General features: G+C 44.1%; 1 protein-coding gene across 1 annotated transcript; it reads right to left on the bottom strand.

Moving 5' to 3' along the window:
- Window positions 1-17414: 17414 nt before the first annotated feature.
- On the bottom strand, window positions 17415-19233 carry LOC127753753 (protein ROH1-like). The gene has a single exon (XM_052279179.1). It carries the CDS (start codon window positions 19093-19095, stop codon window positions 17836-17838), a length of 1260 nt encoding a protein of 419 aa, XP_052135139.1. The 5' UTR covers window positions 19096-19233; the 3' UTR covers window positions 17415-17835.
- Window positions 19234-22048: the final 2815 nt, after the last annotated feature.

The following is a 22048-nucleotide window of genomic DNA, read 5'->3' as shown; positions in this document are numbered from 1 at the left end:
GACAATTTGGCATTACTATAGCTAAGTTTCTTTTATTCACACTACAGGCATTTAGAGAACTGGCCGTGAAAAATGGATTTTCAGTTTCTATTTTTTTATGCGAATAAATCAGAAAAAATATTTCACATTTTTTAGACACATAGACACGTGGTCGGACATCACAAGTCACGAGTGACATGATACTTTGCGAGAAACATGCATCTGTGTGGTATATGTATGATTCGAACCTAGCTAATTAAGCACTTTGTGGCTATAGGACGGATGCTATTCTTTTTATTTCACCTCTATTGTTTTGTCCCATATAATTGAATTTCTACCCTCTAACATTTATCTCATAAAAATTATATTTCTACAAATGTGAGACCCAATAAATTACTTATATCAAAATATGTTACCTTTTAATCTCTCTTCTTTCCATCCCATCTCACGAGCCTTCCTATTAATCAAGCTTAGCTTATATATGGAATTTGTGCATGTATTATGTTCATTAAATATAGTTATCGTTGTCATTTTCCTACACTCCTAATTTGTCTTTAATTCCCTATAAATTCAATTAATATCAAACAAATGATGTAGTTTTAGGTCTGAATAATTTCAACCAAGTTGCCTAAGATCCTTTCACTATTTTCGTTAATATGGTCAGGCCTATATATTTCCTTATAATATGTCTTTAAGTTGCCTCTACATGAGTTGAGAATGTTATGTAACTTGATATTAGTGGATGACCATACTAAAAGAATTATATTAAGAACATATGGACCCAACCCATATTAAAGAAAATGTTGGAAGGATCTCAAAATACTTTGTTTCACCTCAAGCGGATTTAAAATGTTTTTTATGAATTTTCAAATTCTGGACGTCCTAAAGAATCTCATGCAAAAATTACCCTATTTTTCACAAAAATGTGAGCTTGTAACAAATATTTGAGCACCTAACCAATCTCAAATGAAAAAAAAAAGATATGTAGATCTCATCAAGTTCTAGTTTTTTTTTTAATACATAGCATGTCTTCATGAAATCTCATTTGAAAAAAAAACATAAAATTCATTTTTAAAATAGATTGAGTGCTTATAAACAAATATTTGGCTCCTAAACTAAAATGAAAAGGCTTTCAATTGTAAAGATGTACACCAGTTGATATCTATGGTTTAATTTTGACATAGAGCATGTATCTATCCGAGATAGTTGGAAAAACTAGAAGGTTTGTTTTTGAAAAATATATTTGAGAACTTGTAATAATTTGACATTTGGACCGCTAAACCATCTCAAATAAAAAAATCATTAACTAAAGATATCTAGATCTCGTCAGGCTCTCTAATTTGGATATGGAACATGCCTTCATCTGAGATCGTTTGAAAAACTGATAGATGTTTTGAAAAATAGATGTGAGTAACTAATACTTGGCCCCTTAACAATCCCAAACTAAGAAAACTTAAAACTGCAAAGTTGTATATCTTGTCAAGAGCTACACCTTTTAATAAATTAGTCTTCATATGACTTCAAGTAAAATTGATTTTTATAGATATTTCCTTACTATAACTAAATATCATGATTTTCACATGTGGATTCTGAGGAAAACCGTCATGGAAATGGACCTATATATTGTCACAGGCATTTTTCCTTTCCTAAGGACTTGTATATAGAAATATATATGTTTGTATATATTTTTCATTGCCCATCAATGCTTTCTCTATTGATATATAGCACAAAAAATTCGAGTTCCTTGGTTATTGCACAGTTGAATTTTACTTAAAGCTAGCTAGGAGATGCAGTTTGTTTACATTATATTTGTCGTAAATATATTGCGACACACTCTCGGTTCGTCGCATCATTGCATAGTCCCCTTATGACCAATTAGACAGGCTCACCTCAGTGTTTATGATTATTTTATTACCATGCATGTCAAAGGTCTTTATTTAGAGGTGGGTACAAACCGATCCAACATTATCGGTCACTAAATTAATATCGAATTATGGATACCGTGTAGGATGATACCAAAGATCAATAAAATAATATGTTGCTGAATTATAAGACGACATTACCTATAAATATTTTGAGTGGCACGCAGATAATTAATGGTACACGTACGGCATAGATTGATACTTTATTATTAATGAATCATATAGATAAGTCGATCATTTTGAGCTTAGAATAATACTCCAATTCGAAGCCAAATGTGTCTCTTTTCTAGTCGGCGTGGAGTTCAGCCGCTAATCAATTTACGATTAATCCATTCACACCTCAAAAACCGCCACAGATATTTGTTGTAATTAAGCTGGAAATGAAGTAATGTGTTTCTCTTAGAGCAAGTTCAATAGTTTAGCCAACTGTTGGCTCCAAATCATCTATAGTCAATCTAATAGTCCATTCATATACCTATAAAAATGTACTACATCATTAATACCCGGTCCTATCTCTCATACACTCATAATATATTGGAGTCCGTGTTGTAGCCGGCTACAAATCTGTAGCCCGCTTTCTTCTCTCTCTTCTCTTTTCTTCTCGATATGTGGTTATAGCTGGCTTATAGCCTGCTATTGTACCTGCTCTTAGTATAGATACCAGCTTAACTGTTTCTTCCTCCCTCACAAATTGATCATCATATAACTGCATTGATACGAATTTCATCTGAATACAATTAATGCAACATGTGAGAATATATGCATACTAAGGTGTAATTGGTATGAGGTTTTAATCTATGCATATATTGTGAGAGAATATGTGCATAGTGTCTTGATGGGTGCGATTTAAATTATTCTTGGTGTTAATGCATAAACATATATAACTATTAATTTGGAAAGGAGAGAGTATGACCTAATTTATCCCGGTGTAAATGATCACATATACAGTACTAGTAGCTTTTCGTCTACATGTTCCTGACGTATCAAACTATTCTCATCTCAAAACATTTTAAAAAGGGTCAATTTCGTTCTTTATCTCTACTTTCATGGCCAATATTTGTTTTGCCACTACTTTTTAGGGTTTTCGTTTTTGCCCCCTGTTTTTTTAAGCGAAACTAAGGCTGTGTTCAGTACTCTGTTTTTCCAACTCTCCCCTCTCGTTTTTCACGCGCACGCTTTTCAAACCGCTAAACGGTGCTTTTTGCAAAAAAAGTTTCTATACGAAAGTTGTTTAAAAAATCATATTGATCTATTTTTTTAAAAAATAGCTAATACTTAATTAATCACGTGCTAATGGACCGCTCTGTTTTCCGTGCATGGGAGATGGATTACCAACTCCCACCTCCGAATACAGCCTAAGTTTTGCCCCTACTTTGGATGGGCATGTTAACGGTGTTAAATCTTTGAAGAAAAGACATCCATACCATCACTGTGTTGTTGCACATTTTCCCTTTTTTTTCATTAGTTTGATATTTACCTTATAGCTGCATCTTGCAATTTTCGTAAATCAAAAACTTTTACAAATATAACAATTTTGATATAATATCGAAAACAAATATTGTTTCAAACTTTGACACACAAGGGTGATAAATCTGGACAAATGTTGAACAAAAATGACGAAATTTGGCAAAAAAAAAAAAAGGTCATATAGCAACCTACAAGTCGCCACCGAAGTTCCTATCCGCCTCTTGGCCAGGCCGGCAGGCCGCCGCTGCCGTCACCCCTGGCCGGGCCACCGCCGTCGCCTCCTCTCCAAGTTGAGTCGCCACCACCGCCTTGTCCCCACATTGAGCCGCCGCCGTCGCCCCTTGGTCGGGCCGCCACCGTTACATCCTCCCCACACCGAGTCACCACCACCGTGTCTTCCCAGCGTCGAGCCATCGTCGTCATCGCCACCTGGCTGGGCCACCGCCATCACCTCCTCTCCGCGCTGAGCCGCCGCTGCCGCCTCCAAGCTCTCTGCCCGCCGCCGTCTTCAAGCCTCCTCTCAGCCGCCACCTAACCCCCTCCCCATCGCCGTCTCCAAGCCTCCTCACCCCCCGCCGCCGCGCCCTCTCCCCGCGCAGGGCACCTCCTGCTCGCCAGCGGGAGGGGTCTGCCGTCTGCGCCGAGGCGCCGCCCGCTTACGACCGCTCGCCATAGCCCGCCAACGCCCACTCGCCGCCGCCCACGGACGCCCGCTCATCACCGCCACGCTACCAAATGCCGCCGGCCTGGATGGGGTTTCCGTGAGAGGCTGAAATAGTTTCCCCTATTAGATATTTCCTATGGGTAAAAGAGTCAATCAACAATTCGAAAAATGTTTATTTCCTTTTCTTCTCTATTTATTTAATGCCATAAGCCCGGTCCCACTCACTTCCGTCTAAACCAGGGGCAAACGGCTCTTTTGGTTAAAAATAATGGGGGCAAAAATAAAAACCCTAAAAAGTAGAGGCAAAATCAATATTGGAGTTCAAAAGAGGGTTAGAAACGAAATTGTCCCTTTAAAAAATGGGAAGGACCCACCTGTCAGCGAGTGCCTACTCTTCCTTCACCTCTCTCTTCGATCCTCCGTCTTCTCTCTGCATTGATCTCTCCTCTTTACTTCATCCATCTACATTTGAAAGGCATATTTTTAATCTGAAAAATTTACTTTTGATAGGTATATTTCAATCCAACCACCAATCATCTTAATGACTTTCTCGGATTTAATGCTTGACTCTCCATTCTTCCACACAAGATTGGCTACATGGGCATCGAGAAATGTAAATATTAATGAATCGCTTGTTTACGAGAAATAACTAGTACTAGCATGCTTAAATAGATGATAAGTAGAATTATTTATCCTTGGTTATTGTGCCAAGATGAAATATTACTATCAAAAGTAGATGTAGAGAGTATAAAAGTATTGTTTATTTATATCTTCATAAGCTATTTCAATGTATTCTTTCTACCTTAAGTGTCTATGAAAATTTATAATAACAAGATAACGGGGTTATACCTAGCTTAGTGAATAAGATGTATTAAGTGCACTTATGGTTCACAAGGATATCCTTTACATATAACCATGACCATCCAGGCTTATCATCATATCATGGCTCCCCCCAAGTGTGTTTATGATGAATATTGAATCAGCAGATAACTTAGTCGGTATATCGTCAAGGTCTTTATTTGCCAATGGGCATTGGGCACGACGCACAAGTTGGTATCCAGCATTATCCTCACCAAAATATATACAATCGATGCCGTGTGGGACGTTATTACATTACCAAATAAACAATGCTGAATTAGACCTGCCCTCGAGCTAGCGGCCGGAGCCATAGTGGACCAGGTGGCAGCAAGCTCGGCGCCGGCGATGGCGACTGTGACGCCATCCGTCGCCGGCGGCCCCACGATGGTTGGATCCGCCGCCAACAGGGTGCGGACGGGTGGAGGGGCGGTGGCAGCCTCGGCGACGCCAAAGCTACGTGGACTCGGCGACGAGCGGTGCCGGACTGCTGTGACGACGTCACCACAGCAGATAGGAGCCAGCTAGGGTTTTGATCTTTTGGGATTTTTATTTTTTTTTAGATTTTTATTTACGCAGATGGATGACATAATTAATCACCCGCTCGAGAAAATTAGATTTTTGCATGCGCGGGTGCATTACCCGTGTGAAGAAATAGCAATTTTTGCAAACATCTCTAGGCAGACGGATGGCTCAACCATATGTAGAAATAGGTTTTGGCTGCATGAAAAATATGTTTGTTTAATAATGCTAATAATTAAATTTAATAGGGTATTTGCAAATTTGCCAATGTTTTTTTTTCAGTTTTATAAAGATGTCACTTGATCGAATGACAGTTCTAATACCTTTTTTACATTTTTTTAGTTGGTCGTCTTACATAACGACTCAAACCAATGACAATTTGCATTTGTCCTAATTTTAAAAGTTCGTCTATCCAAATTTGTGGAAAAGGCTTCGTTTTAAAGTGGGTGTGTGCATGCAGGACGCGTCACATAATATCACTAATAATTAATGGCGCCACCCCAGTAGTCATCACGTTTAAAGTCGATTCGCACGTCCGAGACATTCATATCGGAGCTGTGTCGGCGTCGTCGTGGTCTCTTGGCAGGGAATGCAAGTAAACACGTCAGAAGGCCATGCATTATCGATCGATAAGTACTCCCTCCATTTCCTAGGTTGGCTTTTCGTGGGACGGAAGGAATACGCCGGAAAAAACCGTGCACGGTGGATCAACATCAAGCTGACGAGCAGCTTGACTTTTTACATCACCACTAATAATCTGTAACGGAGCCTCTCACCGACACACATGAAGGTTTTCTCCCAACACAGATGACCTGTTCCACACTAGTTGCAGAGAAAAAAAATTGCTTTCCAGAATAAATTCATTCTCATATATCCCACATATACCAATATAAAGAAAAAGAACTACAATACCCTCGTATGGCCAAAATTTTCTTTTATTCATGTTGAATAATACCAAATTAACAAAAAAAATCCAAAAATCCAACATCTAAAGGAAATGAATTAATTAATTCAATAAGAGAGAAACGGGACCTGCACTTGATTTCGTTGTCCAAATGAATCCCATTCAATCGTTTAATCATTCCATAAGTTAGTCGGAAAGTTCAATGAATTTTTTTTTCATATACATTTCGCCTTTAGTGAAGGATCTTTGTCTACTCTACTTTCTTATCTAGGATTTCGATATACAAAATATATACTATTGTGAAGTATAGATTATTGTCAACAGATAATATTTGTGGGCACAAGGATTTAAAATTTCAATGCATACATGGTCAAATAGAAAAACACACAAGAAAAACCAATGGAGTACCTTGCCAACACAACGTGTGTAAGCAAAGAGACAGATCTGTTGGTTTCTTCTCCGTTACAATTTGCAATGTACCAACAAAGCAGAAGATATCAAACGTAAGACTCTATTTCTCACAAATCCCATTGTACCATCATCTCATTCAAATTAAATTGAAAAATAGATCGGAGACTAAAGAGAAATAGAGAATACTCACTGGCTGACCCTACTACTAGCTGTTTCGAACGCACAGGCCAGTAGGCGAGTGATGGCTGCTGCCGTGCCTTCTCCCACACCACCTTTGATGCCGTGCGTCCCTGGCTGTCGGCCACTCTTGCTGCCGCCTCCGCTCGCGCTTTCAGGCCGCAGCCAAGCTTTTGAATGGGCTGCTACTGCTAATTGGGCTATTGGCCCGCCTGCGCTGATGCCGAATGCGCCAACTGGGCCAAGAGTGCGCAGCTTCGAGATTCCTGATACGCGCGTACACGCCGGCAGATTAATTTTAGATAATAACGATAATTAATGTAAGATTTTTCTTTTTTAAGGTTTTTTTACTAACTGATTGAAAAAAAATCTATACATGAAGTTGAATTTTGAAAACTTTCAACTAAAAATTTAAATTTTTTTAAGTTAAATTTTGAAAACTTTCAACTTTTCATCTCAAATTTAAAAAATTTTGAACTCAGATTTAGAACTTTCAACCCAGATTTAAAAACTTTTAACACATATTAAAAACTTTCGAATCGAGATTTGAAACTTCCAATTTAAATTGAAAAACTTTTAACTTAAATATTTGAAAACACTTGTGTTGAAGATTAAAAAAAATCAGAAAACGCGAAAAAAGAAAAACACTAAAAATCGGAGAAAATCGAAAAAAAAAGGAAAGGAAAAAAGCATGGGGAGGGGTGCTTATGGCGCACACAACCTCCATTGTTGGCGCATGCGCCAGATAGCAATCCCCGCGGCAGCTTCAGCTTCTTTCTCCCCACATATAGCTCATGTTTATCTTCTTCCTCAAGTAGACCACAGATAATTCCCATGGTATGCAGATTGATATGTACGTATCACATATACTTGAAAAAAAATTGAAAAAATCATAGGATAGACTAGAGCTTAACGGAGCCTACTTGCTAGAATCGTCCACTTAAATGAAGCTAGCTAGACATGGAGCAAGTCATCTTGGAGATCATGTCCGATTCGAAGAGACGTTCGTTCAGAGTTTAGGCGTACGCTTGCCAGAGAGAGGCATGCCATCGTCAAAGAAAGGCCCGTGCTGGAGGTGCAGACCAGCGACGAGAAGGACCCAATGAGGCCGGTGGATCTACGTTATGCTGAGTGGCAAGGGTGTGGGGCGCCGAAGGTTGTGTATTCGTCTTCATTAATAGCACTAGCACGTAAATGTTCGAACTCACCCAAGTCCTCCAAGAGACATATATAGAGATAGTTAAAGATAGGATCATAACTACTCCCCCCGTTATTTAACCGTTATTTAATATATGACGCTGTTGACTTTTTACATCATGTTTGACCATTCGTCTTATTCGAAAAATTTTGGTAAATGCCTGGTTTGATTTATCACTAAATAAAATTTAGCATTATTTATATTTTTAAGATTTACAATGCATTGGTACAAGGGTGCAGGGTTTTATGTGTTGTTAGCGACACTAGCCCTCTACAATTTCTAACGATGATTACTGAACTTACCTCATCAATTTCTTTTTTAAATCCAGCATCCACATTCACCTTAGTGTAACCTTCAGGGCGACACTTGTTGTTTCTCTACTAAAATACAACAATAATGCCCCGCGCTTTGCTGCGGGATATGTGTTTAATATTTAAGAAATGATGAAATGATTTAGATTAAAATATTATAAAAATGATTTGAGTGTGATGATTTAGCATGTGTATGTTTGGTTTTAGAATGAATAAATTATAGATATAAGACAAATTTTGCTACAGGACATCACAATTGTGTGGTTTTAGCTCAGGGACACCGTAAAAAGAAAGACACTCCATAACCATGGATATTTGCCAATGGACACCGCGCCGACTAAATGAAACTTGTCTTGCTGACGTGGCGATCGGGAGCCCCTTTTATGATGTGGTCGGACCGAAATGCCCCTGTGCCTTATCTCCCTTGGGGGAGTAGCCGGTCATGGTGAAGAACCCCTCGCTGGAGTAGAAGATCGGGCAGTCCGGACGCGTCGCGTCTGTCAGGGTTATGGATACCACATACCTAATAGTAGTGGACTAAATCTCGGTAGGACCCACCATATACCATGTCCTATACGAAAACAACCTGCGGATATAGGAGGAGTTCCGCATAAAAAAGGATAACCAGAGTTCTACATGGAAACGACAAGGACTACTCGGATTGTATCCATATTGGTTTCTATAGTTCTACTTGGACAAGGGGACACCTATGGATATAAATACAAGGCCCCCTAGGAGGAGAGGGGAGACAATCAACACCCACCATGGGTCACACCCACCATAGAAGACACGAACAATAGATCAAGACACAAGATCGACATATAAGCCAACATACGCCAAGACAAGACGCCGGATATCGACTTTAGAGATAGGCACGGCTAGTCCCCTACGATGTCTCTGGATACTGATAGGAGAGACATTCGCTGTCTCTGATCTCGCCGGGCACGAACTCGAGGAGGAAGACTACTCTGTTGTCGACTACGAGTCAGACCTTCAGACCGCCATATCGACAACAGTTAGATAGGCTACCCCAAATATTGTACTAGTGTAATTATGGTGAATAAGAGGAATACCGGCTTCGGCCAACAGGATGTAGGGTTATTACCTGACAATTCAGGGGCCTGAACCTGTATAAAAATCCTCGTCTCTGTCTCTTTTACCTCAGTCTCGCGTATATCCTAGTACCAATGATCCCCATACCATGCAAATACCGGAATCGCGACATCAAATGTCGACAGTGGCGCGCCAGGTAGGGGACTTTGATGCTTCAGGATTTCGACGAGATGGGTTTAAGATAAGGATTCTCCAATAACAAGCTACTCGACGACTTCGGCTTTTGAGATCTAACCCAACCGGAATACATCTTCCAACTAGATCAGAATTCGTCGTCAGTAACTCAATCTATCAAGACATCGCCGCGGCGGAGAACAACGATCCCATATTGTCGACCACGAGATTTCGTTCATATCGACTACTTCGGGAGGTGACATCCACCGCCAAACAATCTGACCACCACCAGGTTTATTACTCTAATTATAGTCTGATTCTAATTAAGATCATATGGTTATTTTTACTACTAATCACGTGCATTTTCTGGTTTATACTCGCACGTACCATTGCCGACAAGTCCGGGTGTCATCAGGCTTGATGCCGATCAGCTGTTTTTTGGTCAACTCCTATTCGGAACGTATCAAGCCAAAAGCAGCATAGGGTGTCAGGCCCTCGTGGCCGGTGTCATCAAAGGAGATATAACGGCGCATCAATTTACTGTATGCTCCGAGTATACATCAGAAAGGCATTTAGTAGATCAGTTTATTAAATTGATCTGCTAATTTCGTAGATACATCCGGCATGTATCTACAAAAGTACGTGATATTTTATATGTAATTTATCGTATCTATTCAGATCATACAACATTGTCAGATCAATAATTTATTATGTTTACCTAGAGCATGTTTTTTATACAATATCTGTTGCGCGGGTGTCCCCGATGTTAAATCAACTACGATCTAACGCTGGGGGCTAGCTCTATCTTCTTCTGTACAAATCATGCTTGTTTACGGTTTACATAATGCCCTGATATTTAATCTGCTCGTTATATCCTGATAATGCTAGAAGATCCATGCAGTTTTTTAGTACATACTCGATATTATCTGCTATATATCTTGTCTTCTAGAAAATATTTTTCAAGAACAATTGAGCACTTGAGTAGGTTGTGGTCAAGTACACCGCATTATCGAGAACGATCTCGACAAATGCAGAGTCGTCGCGCCCAACCTACCAACGAAGACCGACGACCTATCTCATAGCACCGGCCATGGCTGGACTACTCGAGAAAAGGTTGTTAACGGATAATTCCTCGCGAAAGCCGTCGGCTTGATCACCCAAAATGATTGCGAACGGACATCCGGCTATGCTATAAGTTGGGTGTGTGAGTCATGCTGACCACGTGAGATGCACATGTAATAAACCAACTCTAGCGCCTCCATTGTTGTTCGAGAGATAATTCTACACGTTCGCTGGTCCTCGAACCAGTACGTAGCACTCTCTCGCACCGCAACCTCTATTGGTGTTCGAGAGATGATTCTACTTGCTCGCTGGTTCTCGAACCAGTACGTAGCAATCTCCCGCACCGCAGCCTCCATTGGTGTTCGACAGATGATTCTACTCGCTCACTGGTTCTCGAACCAGTACGTAGCAATCTCCCGCACCGCAACCTCCATTAGCGTTCGAGAGATAATTCTACACGTTCGCTGGTCTCGAACCAGTACGTAGCACTCTCTCGCGCCGCAACCTCAGATGGACGAGGTACGACTACAGCAATAATGCAGCAGTCCTCGTACTACGACTTCAAATGATCGAGAGACACCTACTCACTGGTCCTCAACCAGTCAATTGTAGCGATCTCTCGTACATTTACTTCTAGTGGTTGAGTTACGACTACTACCTGGTTCTTGACCAGAGGTGTAGCGATTCTCCCATTACCTCTACTTCAACAAAATTGATATCAGGTGCACAATATCGCCAAGTGTTTTACCCAGAGATCCCTTACCACAAAAGACACCTAGCGTTGAAACCTATCCTAATGTCCCTTTACGCCGTCTTGACAAAGCCTCTGAGGAACCTAAGGGAACTTCGGCTGGGGACGCCCAGAGCGGATAAGGCTTTGTCGGATCCTTTAGAGACGAAAGACCATGTAAGATCTGGCCGTGTAAGAGTTCTCGCCGTGCGTATTAACCAAGCCGTGTAATCGGAAATGGATTTTCCAACTTCACGGCTGGGGGCTAGGATCAGTGCTTGTTCAACTAAGGCAGGTCAAAGGTCCAAGAGCCTTATCTTCCGAGAACAATTCTCCGACAACAAGGCTAGGGGCTAGGGAGAGTGTATAACTCAACAAACTGACTGATCGAAGTCGGTAAAAGAGTATACGCTCATATACAAAACATTGGAAAATTCCATTCGACATTGTCGAAGACTTCATGTCTCTATGGTTCTATACCAAGATCGACTAAGGCAAGTACGACAAATGTTGACAAGGCTCCGTCGCAGACTCTACGCCTACTCGATTGCTCAAGAACGGTTGGTGGATCTCGACAAGGAATACGGAATGAAGAGATGGTGTGCCCACTGAGATAAAATTTCTTGACTTCAATCCAAATTCTCGCTTACAGCAAGACGGGAGACTTAGTCGTATGCTCTGTACTTTCTTGGTTGACGTCGGAGATTGACTCAGACAAACCCTTTAGGTGCCCGCACGAGGCTGATAAAGAAAATCTAACATTATCTCTGAACTCACCGAGAACGGTCACGAGAGCTCGATAACAGTTACTCCAAGGTCTGCGGTTGAGAATATGAATTCGTTCATTTGCATTGAAGTCGGGGGCTACTGTCAGGGTTATGGATACCACATACCTAATAGTAGTTGACTAAATCTCGGCAGGACCCACCACATACCATGTCCTATACGGAAACAACCTGCGGATATAGGAGGAGTTCCGCATAAGGAAGGATAACCAAAGTTCTACATGGAAACAACAAGGACTACTCGGATTGTATCCATATTGGTTTCCATAGTTCTACTTGGACAAGGGGACACCTATGGGTATAAATACAAGGCGCCCTAGGAGGAGAGGGGAGACAATCAACACCCACCATGGGACACACCCACCATAGAAGACACGAACAATAGATCAAGACACAAGATCGACATACAAGCCAACATACGCCAAGACAAGACGCCGGATATCGACTTCAGAGATATGCACGGCTAGTTCTCTACGGTGTCTACGGATACTGATAGGAGAGACATTGCGCTGTCTCTGATCTCGCCGGGCACGAACTCGAGGAGGAAGACTACTCTGTTGTCAACTACGAGTCAGACCTTCAGACCGCCATGTCGACAACAGTTAGATAGGCTACCTCAAATATTGTACTGGTGTAATTATGGTGAATAAAGAGCAATACCGGCTTCGGCCAACAGGATGTAGGGTTATTACCTGACAATTCAGGGGCACGAACCTGTATAAAAATCCTCGTCTCTGTCTCTTTTACCTCAGTCTCGCGTATATCCTAGTACCAACGATCCCCATACCATGCAAATACCGGAATCGCGACATCAAACATCGACAGCGTCGGAGACGACGAACGTCTGCTGCAGGCTGGACAGCGCGTCCTTGAGGTCCTGCAACACCCGCGGCGGCGAGTCTTACAACGCGCGGCGGCCGCCGCCACCGTCCACCGACGACTTGTCGCTCCCCATCCCCGCCGTGCCTCCGCTGTTGCCCCCCCCCCCCCCCCCCCCCCCCCCCCCGCCGCCACCGGACACTATGCCTGCTGCTGCTGGGCGCTGCTTCCGCTAGGGCCCTCCTCGGCGATGATCTCCAAGCCGACGGCGGTGGAGGTGGGGAACGCCATCCACTTCTCTCTCGACGCGCTGAGTGCGGCTCGACGAATGCAGCAACGGCGCGGCTCGCGGTGGCTGTGTAGCCTGATGCGGGCGGCCGGCGACGCAGCGCGGCGCAATCGTGCAAGAGCAACGGCCGGCACGAAGGCAGACGGCTTGCAGTTGGCGAACGACTAGGCCTGATTAGCGGAGAGGGCCAGGGGCTGTGCGCCATGATGAGCAACGGCGACGGTTGGCGTTGACAAGTGCCGCAATGTGCGGCGAGGACGGCGCTGTGATTGACGACTAGCCAGCGTAGCGAGGGACGATAGGGCTGATGATTTGGACGGGGTTCCCGCGGCCGGTGCACATGGATGCGTCATGCTTGTGGATGAGGCAAGAACAATGTTCCTGGATCTGGAGTTGCTTGGTGTTGCTGCTGCTTGGAGAATATTGGAAGACGAAGAGGACGGCTGGCTACTTGACTACTTCTTGTTGCTTGTTGGATTTGGTGAATTGGATGTGCTCGTTGTTGCTTGATGCTTGAACACTTAAAGAGCCTGCCCTACAACTCGACGAGGCTATGGACGGGTTGGCGATGGAGACGGAGCCTGGGGACACCACGAGGAGGCGGCGGTGGCGGTTGTCTACGGCGGTGTCGTCTACGACGGTCGTCTTCTGCTGCAGCCGCGAGCCGTGCCGGCCGCTGTTCTTGCACGAGTGCGCCGCGTCGTCGTCCGCCCTCATCAGACTGCCCAGGCGCCGCGTGCTGCGCCGCCGCACCACCACCGCGCCGGCCGCTGCTCTTGCACGAGTGCGCTGCGCTACGTCGCCGGCCGCCCGCATCAGGCCACACAGCCGCCACGAGTTCTTGTACCAGCAAGTTCTTTTGTCGGTGGTGGTGGCGAATCGAGCCAAAATGGCTCAATACAAAGAGATAAGGCACAGGGGCATTTCGGTCCGACCACATTAAAAAACGAGCTCTCGACTGCCACATCAACACAGCAAGTTTCATTTAGACGCCGTGATGTCCATCGGCAAATATCCACAGTTATGGAGTGTCTTTCCCCAAAACTCTGTTTTTGCGGTGTCCCTGAGCTAAAACCACACAATTGCGATGTCCTGTAGCAAAATTTGCCTAGATATAATTACTATGTGCTTGCATGTTAAGCTTTGTGTGCTTAATAGGTTGATGTGGTATACTTGTATGTAGGTTTTAAGAGTGCTAATAAATACGATGCTTATATGTTGAGCTTTATGTGTTTAGTAGACATTAGCTATTAGCTTTATAGAAAGAAGATATTAGCTGCTCTGGTATAATATTTCTGGTATAGAATCTTGAGTTTTGGTGAGTAATTGATAGGAGAATGGCCTATCAATCATTTTGTATGGAGAAGCGAGATTCACTTTAGAATCACTTGTTCACGGTATACAGATCGACATGCAGTTAACAAAACAAAATGGATATGATATAAGAGCATCAAATATGAAATTTTGGTTAAAAATCGTCTCCAACATTATCCCTATCTCATCTTTCAATAGATCATGTTTCCAACTCCGGATATATCGTACCTCACTTTTGGGGAGCTAATTTTTATTCCCAATCGCGGTCATCTCTCTCAGAGCAGGTACAATAGCAGGCTATTAGCCAGCTATAAATATATTTTAATAAGATAAACGATGAGAAAGAAGAGCAACGGGCTACAGATCTGCAGCTAGCTGCAGCACGGACTCTAAGACACACTATGTGTATGACAGGTGGGACAATATACTAATAGTATAGTAAGCAACTATTGTATGAATTGGCTATTAGATTGGCTATAGATGAATTGGAGTTAGTAGTGGGCTATACTATTAGACTTGCTCTCACGCGCTCACGCGAAATAAATCCCGAGAAAAAGATATCCACTTCTACCGCGTGAGCGCCTACGGGAGGAGAAAATTTGATTATTTTTTTTCCGTTGGTAGTTTTAAGGAAGGACCCACTTTTGATTATAGGAAATTAATTTTAGGTTTTCTCTTGGAGATAGGTTTTCTTATTTTCTATATTCAGTTAAGTAGATCCAAAAACATATCGTGATGCTCTAAACTCTGCAAGTTATGCCGAAAAAGGGAGTCAACTAATTTGCAAGACCAACATGTGTTGATTTTCCCCTTGCTCGTGTTTTCAAGGTGTGTTGTGAGAGATGTGTGGGCTCCAGGCAACTAATCATATATCTATTTGAACTTGTTTTAGTTTTTGTAAAAAGCTAGGTGACATTGCCGATCTTAGGTTTAAAAGATGCATCATTAAGCAAGTAGTACTGAAGTACACCCTACATTTTTGGTAAAAATGCATTATTATACTCTCTTGTCTTCCTGAATGAGAATTCGCCTCCGGTCAAGTTGGGCTAATTTACAGCCCAAACCCAGACCTCCCTGTAAGGCCGGCCTGGACAAAATTCTGGCATGGGCCCTAACCTCTGAAAAATGAGAAAAATATAATAACCAGATTATTGAATCTTCCCATGGCTGACAAGCAGGACCCATTTCAGAGAGACGCTGACGCCAGCATGACGCTGCGGTGACGCCCAAAATTTCGGGGAATGGGACCAAATGGCACGCAGACGCAGCAGCAGGTGAGAGGCGACATGCATGCGCCGGCCGGTTCTCACCTCTTCCATTTCAGCAACAGCTGGAAAAAGCGCCAAGAAACAAACACCTCATCATCAAGCCAATGCAATTCAACCCCACAAAAAGGCCTTCCAAATGATACAGCTCACATCATCACACCAGCCACACATCTGCACAAGGTCTCTGTAACTGCTACTGCTGATGATGAATCATTGTTCATCAGGATGATATATGATTCACATGAAGAACAGAAGTGAGCACAACAGAAGAAGCTCCTCTCCATTTCAGAAGTGAGCACATCTTGTGAACAAAAAGCTCATGGAAAGGAGGGCACTGATTATAATGTGAACACGTGGCAGATGAACCAGCAGGGAAGCCATTATAATGTTGTCACTAATTGGAGAAAATGCTTTAGGTTACAGAGGATACAGGACAGTGACTGGATGATGATGATGGAAACTCAATACTACATTTTCAGAGGTAAAAGGAGGAGATGATCACTATAATTGAGGATCATCAGATCTTTTCTTCCAACCTTGTGCTTCTTCTGCACATCATTATTGACCTTTTGCCACAACTGTGAGAAAATGCATCTCAAACTAGTGGGTTTTTTAGGTACATCAGAAGCTGAATTTTTCCTCTATTGGTTATGTACAAGATTAGCAAACACTCTCAGGAGTTTCAGTTGTGAGTTGTGACATGCAGAAGCATTCACTAGTTCAAAACAAGTGGAAATGTTCACTTGTTCAGGCCTGAGTTTTGGTGTCAGGGACAACTACAAGTCCAGAACCATGAAAAAGATTGCACAGAAGACTGAAATATTAGGGTCAAGTACATCAACCAAAGTAGAAATATTATACAGGAGTACATCTAACCAAGCTGAACTACAAAGCCGACATGCACCTATTCAGTGAATCAGGTTATTGTTTATTAACATATGACAAGATCTGCACTAGTATCTTTTCCATCCTAATTTTATAATAGTTTGGTAGCAGCACTAATACAGTTTGACCTGATCTTTTATGTCAGATAGAATTATGCAGGAGATAAGAAGATCACCTAGATATAGATTATTGACAATATCACACAGACAATCTTGCAGGGGTCTTATCATTATTGGCACTAGAATTTAACTCATAAGTGTGTGTAATGTGAAATCTGTTACTCCGCACTCTATCCATGTTGATCTCCTAATCTAATTCTTAATATATTATATTTTCTGCTGGCAAGAAGCCTTCAAATAAATTGGACAACAGAACTGATCCATCACAAACTGCAATTCACAATGAGGAACTCTTAAAAAGATTCCCATATTGAATATAAAACCAAATTAAGGATTTCACAGAACCATATGTAGAACTGAAAGGATGGAAAAAGTCTACACCGCTACAGCAGTACTTCATAATGTCAAACATTGCTGAATTTTGCACGCATGATAGTTTCAAGATTTGACCTTTTGATTAAACCATCCAAATATCAGGACCAAACATGAATTATGACACAACACAATCGAACTAAACCACAGTAGATTTTTTTTTCTTGTTTAATTTTTTTGTCGACATTCTCGACAACAGGCCACATTTCATAGCGACCTCACAGATTTTTCAACTATAAGTTACTCCCAGAATTAGCCGCGCACACATGGAGGACTAACAAAAATGCCATGATATACACCAAATGCAGCATCAAAACATGGGAAGAAGGAATCATCTTTACATAAAGATGGTTCCTTTCCTTTCGCCCCCTTCCTTTACAGAACGGCACACATTTTATAATTACTACTAGACCACCACAAGTGAGGAAAAAAACCAAGAACAGGAGAGCTACCTATAACCACCACATTTGCGCGATCAAATCCAAATTCTCGATGGTTCGATCGGCATTACCTATCACCACCACATTGCGCGATCAAATGTGAATTCTCCATGTTTCAATCGGCGTTGAGCATCGGCGAATCGAGCCCCTCCATGCGGCTGCGAACAATGCGGTGGAACACCTCCCTGACCTGCCTTTCGAGAGGCTCAAGGCCGGCCCTCATGGCGGCGCACACGGCAGCCAGCTCGGCGGCGGCCTCCCGTACCTCGGCCTCGCGCTCGCCGGAGAGCGGGACGGGTGCGGCGTCGATCGCCTCGGCGAGCCGCTGCGTGCATTTCTCCAGCGCGTGGATTTCCTTGAGGAGGCCGCAGGAGTTGCGCCTGTCCTTGCGCTTCCCCTCCTCGGTGAGGCGCTCCTGGAGCGCGAGCAGCGGCGGCGCCCATGGGAACGCGGCGCGCGGCGGCGCGGCGGGGAGGTGGTGCGCCTGGAGCGCGGCGGCGCGGTCCGGGCACGGCACGGCGGCGACGAGCGCCCACGCGGCGAGGTGGAGCAGGCAGCCCATGGAGTACACCGGCGCCACGAGTCCCCCCTCGTGCGGGCGCGGCGCCGCCAGGCCGGACCCGATGGCCTGCAGCTGCCTAGCCGCCGACCAGTTGCGGGAGACGCTCCACGAGAGCGAGCGGAAGTGGGAGGAGGAGGAGGACGACGACGAGGAGGATGAGGAGGAGGCGAGCGTCGCGGAGCGGGAGGGCGACGCGCGGCCGCGGCCGAAGGAGCGGTTGCGGTGGGAGGAGAGGAAGGAGGCGACGCCGCCGCCACCCGCGGCGGCCGCGGCGTCGTCGATGAGGAGCACCGAGAGGTCGGAGAGCGCCTTCCGCGCGCGGCGGAGCTGGCCCTCGTGGATCTCCCCTGGGACGAGCAGCACGGACGCCGCGATGCCGGCGAGCCGCTCCCACCGCCTGACCTGGTCGACGCCGTCGCGTGCGGCGTTGCACACGTCGAGCGCCTTCACCGCGCGCTCGTAGAAATCCCCCACCATCTTCTCCGCCGCCGCCGACAGCGCCCCGCGGCGGCGCGCCAGCGCCACCACCACCCGGAACTCCTCCTGGCACAGCAGGAACGCCTCGAGCAGCCGCCGGATCCACTCGATGGACAGGAGCTCGTCCTCCCCGCCCCTGAGATCGGCGAGGTGCGCCGCCACGTGCCGCTGGAACGCCTCCAGGTCGGCCTCCTCGCCGGACGCCATGGCCGGGGACGCGCCGGCGGCGGCGGCGGGGCTGTCGCGGCGGAGCGAGAGGAGGGAGCGGCCGAACGAGGAGAAGGGCGACGGGTGGGAGTGGGTCGAGGAGGAGCCCTGGTAGTCGGTCGCCGGCATGGTCGCCGGCGAGATCGCCGGAGAGGAAACCGAAGCGGATCTTGGAGAGAGAGCTTAGCGGGTTAACGGGTGAGATGGATGGAGATGGTGAGGTGGTGATGTGTGGATGGATGGATGGATGGATGGGTGTATATATGTATGGGATTGTGATTAGGGAGGGGATTAGTTTAATGATATTTTGGGGTTTAGGGGGAAGTGGTCTTAGCTAATCATGATTGTTTGGATTTGTTTAATCTTTGGTTTGTAAATGATTTCTTTCTGTGGGTGCAAATATTCTTCTGGAACTGAGAATGTTTCTAGTTTTTGTTTAGCTTTCTCTCTCAGGGGGTTTTGGTAGGAGGGGCTCTAAAAGGGTTGTAATTACTCCTGGGTCCTTACAAAGTTAAAATGAAATATTGTCATCTTTTGCATAGAATGAGGTACTAGCATTTTACTATAGTGGAATACTTGAAGAGCCCTTCTTGTTTGAGCCGCGATTTCTAAATTGTTGCTAATTTTACGTCGTAATTTTAGAATTAATTCAATGGTTTATTTGCCGACCTTTTAACTTTGGAACTGCTAAGAGTAGAAATACAAAATTGTTATCCTATTTTTTTATTGTTATGATCATGTATTATTGGTTTATATATCGCAACCATAGAAATACCTTCCAAATCGGCCGGTCTCCTCTTATCATTGTTAAAAATGTATTGCCTTGAATACCTTAACGAGCATGCTTGTTTGAGCTACGACTTATAAGCTGTAGCTAAATTCAGACCCTAATTCTAGAATTAATCTAATGGGTTTTCTCAACCTTGAACTTTTTGACTGCCAAGAGTACAATCATATAGTTTTTATCCTAAAATTATCTTTCATTCCTTCAGTCGTCGCGTATTTTGGTTTTATATATCGTAGCCATAGAAATACCTTCTAAATAGGCCAGGCCCCTCTTGTGGATATGAAAAATATCAGCAAAGATTGTTGTTTGTGTATTCATCTTCTTCTCACTGTGCTACTACAGTGATCAGCTGACTATACTGACAATCTGACATGATGCACAATAATTGGCCATACTTCATGTTGATGCATGGCCAATTTGAGGCAGACACAAAAACCATCAATCCTGGAGGGCTTTTCTGCAAAAGGGCAGGATCAGCAGCCAGATTAATTGGCGAGGTTTAGCTTAACCAAATCGCAAAACTAAACAAATCCGATCAAACTCCGGTGACCAGTCGCCATTTGCAGAGGGGATCATTAGATCAATTCATTATCATCAAATCAAAAGAGAAAAGTAAACCAAACCGAGTTAAGCCCCTCGAGCCGAGACGAATCAATCAGCAAAAAGCTAGTGCTACGCGGGGAGGGGAGTGGTACACGCGGCCCGAGAGTCCCTGCCATGTGGGCCCGACACGCGTAACCCGCCCCTCCCACGCGGGGCCCGTGCGTTCACACCTCCACCCCCACGATTTTACCTTTCTACCCCCGCACTCCAGTGCTCGCGCCGGCGACCGACCCGGGGGCAGTTTGGGAATAGGACTACCGCGGCGCACGCGGGGCGTGGGCGCGGCCGGTGGGCGGGTGCCACGCGGCCACCGGTGAGGCGCGGCGCGGGGCCCGACGAGGTGGGGCCCAGGTGGCAGTGGGAAACGGTCAAGCGGCCGCACGGGCGCGGGTCGGAAACGGTTGGGATGAGGTGAGGGTGGCGGAGCCGGAGTGTGGTGCGGCGCGTGCGGGTGGTTGTACGGACGGACCGGACCTGGCCGATGTTGGTGCCGGTGAAACGGGGTGAGGTGTACAAAAGCCTATCAGCGACTGGAGTCGTGTGCGTGACATGGTGAGCTGGCACGTAGTAGAGGCTGCTGGTTATGGTTGGAGTTTTGTGATATGCTCTTTTATATTGCAGGATTTTATTTTTAAAAAAAATCAGTAAACTCAGTCATTTCAATTTTAGAGAGATGAATTAGAGGAGTTGAGAAGAAATAGTTTCACATTATAATAGGTGTGTAATAAATCTCTTTCAAATCTTCTCAATCCTCTCCTGGACTAAGGGAAATTTTTCATACTCTGAAGTTCTGTCCTAGCTAAATTCTCAGTGGTGTTTATGTACAGTGAGATGTTATTGTATTGTTTAAATGGAATCTGATTGTTTGCTTGTTGACTTATAAGCTGAAATTCAAATTTTCAATCTTAGTTTCTGTTGTCTCACTTTTTTTTTACGGCTTATCGGCTGAAGCCAACCAATAAAACCATAAATATGTAAACAATTTCTCTTACCATGGAAATATAGTTGTTCAATTTTAAGTCCTAAATTTAAGATGGGTGCTCGTATTTACTGCTAATTATATTTTTAGTGGTAGGTGATTTATATCCATCGATAGTGAGATGTTTGTAATGACGCAATCAATTTAAGACGCACTGGTTTAGTCCCTCGGAAAGTGGATGTGGTCATAGTGTCATGTTGTGTGTGCTCGACTGTTCGTTTATACAAATAAGTGTGCATATATTTGTACGGATTTCTGTACAATATTTTTGTTGGAATTAATACGTGGGCTACTAAGGCTCATATGGAGATTAATTTTTTAAAAAATCAATAAAGGTCCCCTCTTGGAACCTTCGTCCTTCGACGTTCTGTATCGGGAGAAGACAATAATTAGGTTTTTGGAAACAGCTCGCGCGACTGCTTGCTGGTCTTTCACGACGGCTCGTCTTCCTCTACACTCTAGGGACATCCAGCACCGCCGTTGTTCCTGCAGTGCGCGCTGTTCCTCATCAATCTAATCCACAACAAACCAGAACTTTCGTTATGTGTTCACCATGTATCATCTATTCGATGTGCTCAGGGTTTACTGTTTAGTATATGTGTCTAGATCGTATATCGTGGTTCTGTTAGTATACATAGTCAATAACGTGATTTATTTATGAAATAAATTAAATCTACGTGTGCTTATATTACCGTTAATGTTTTGCATCGGAA

This window comes from Oryza glaberrima, chromosome 11, assembly GCF_000147395.1.
Source record: "Oryza glaberrima chromosome 11, OglaRS2, whole genome shotgun sequence".
Lineage (NCBI taxonomy): Eukaryota > Viridiplantae > Streptophyta > Magnoliopsida > Poales > Poaceae > Oryza > Oryza glaberrima.
The sequence above is the reverse complement of the archived record's forward strand: the minus strand, read 5'-3'. Positions and strand labels throughout refer to the sequence as shown.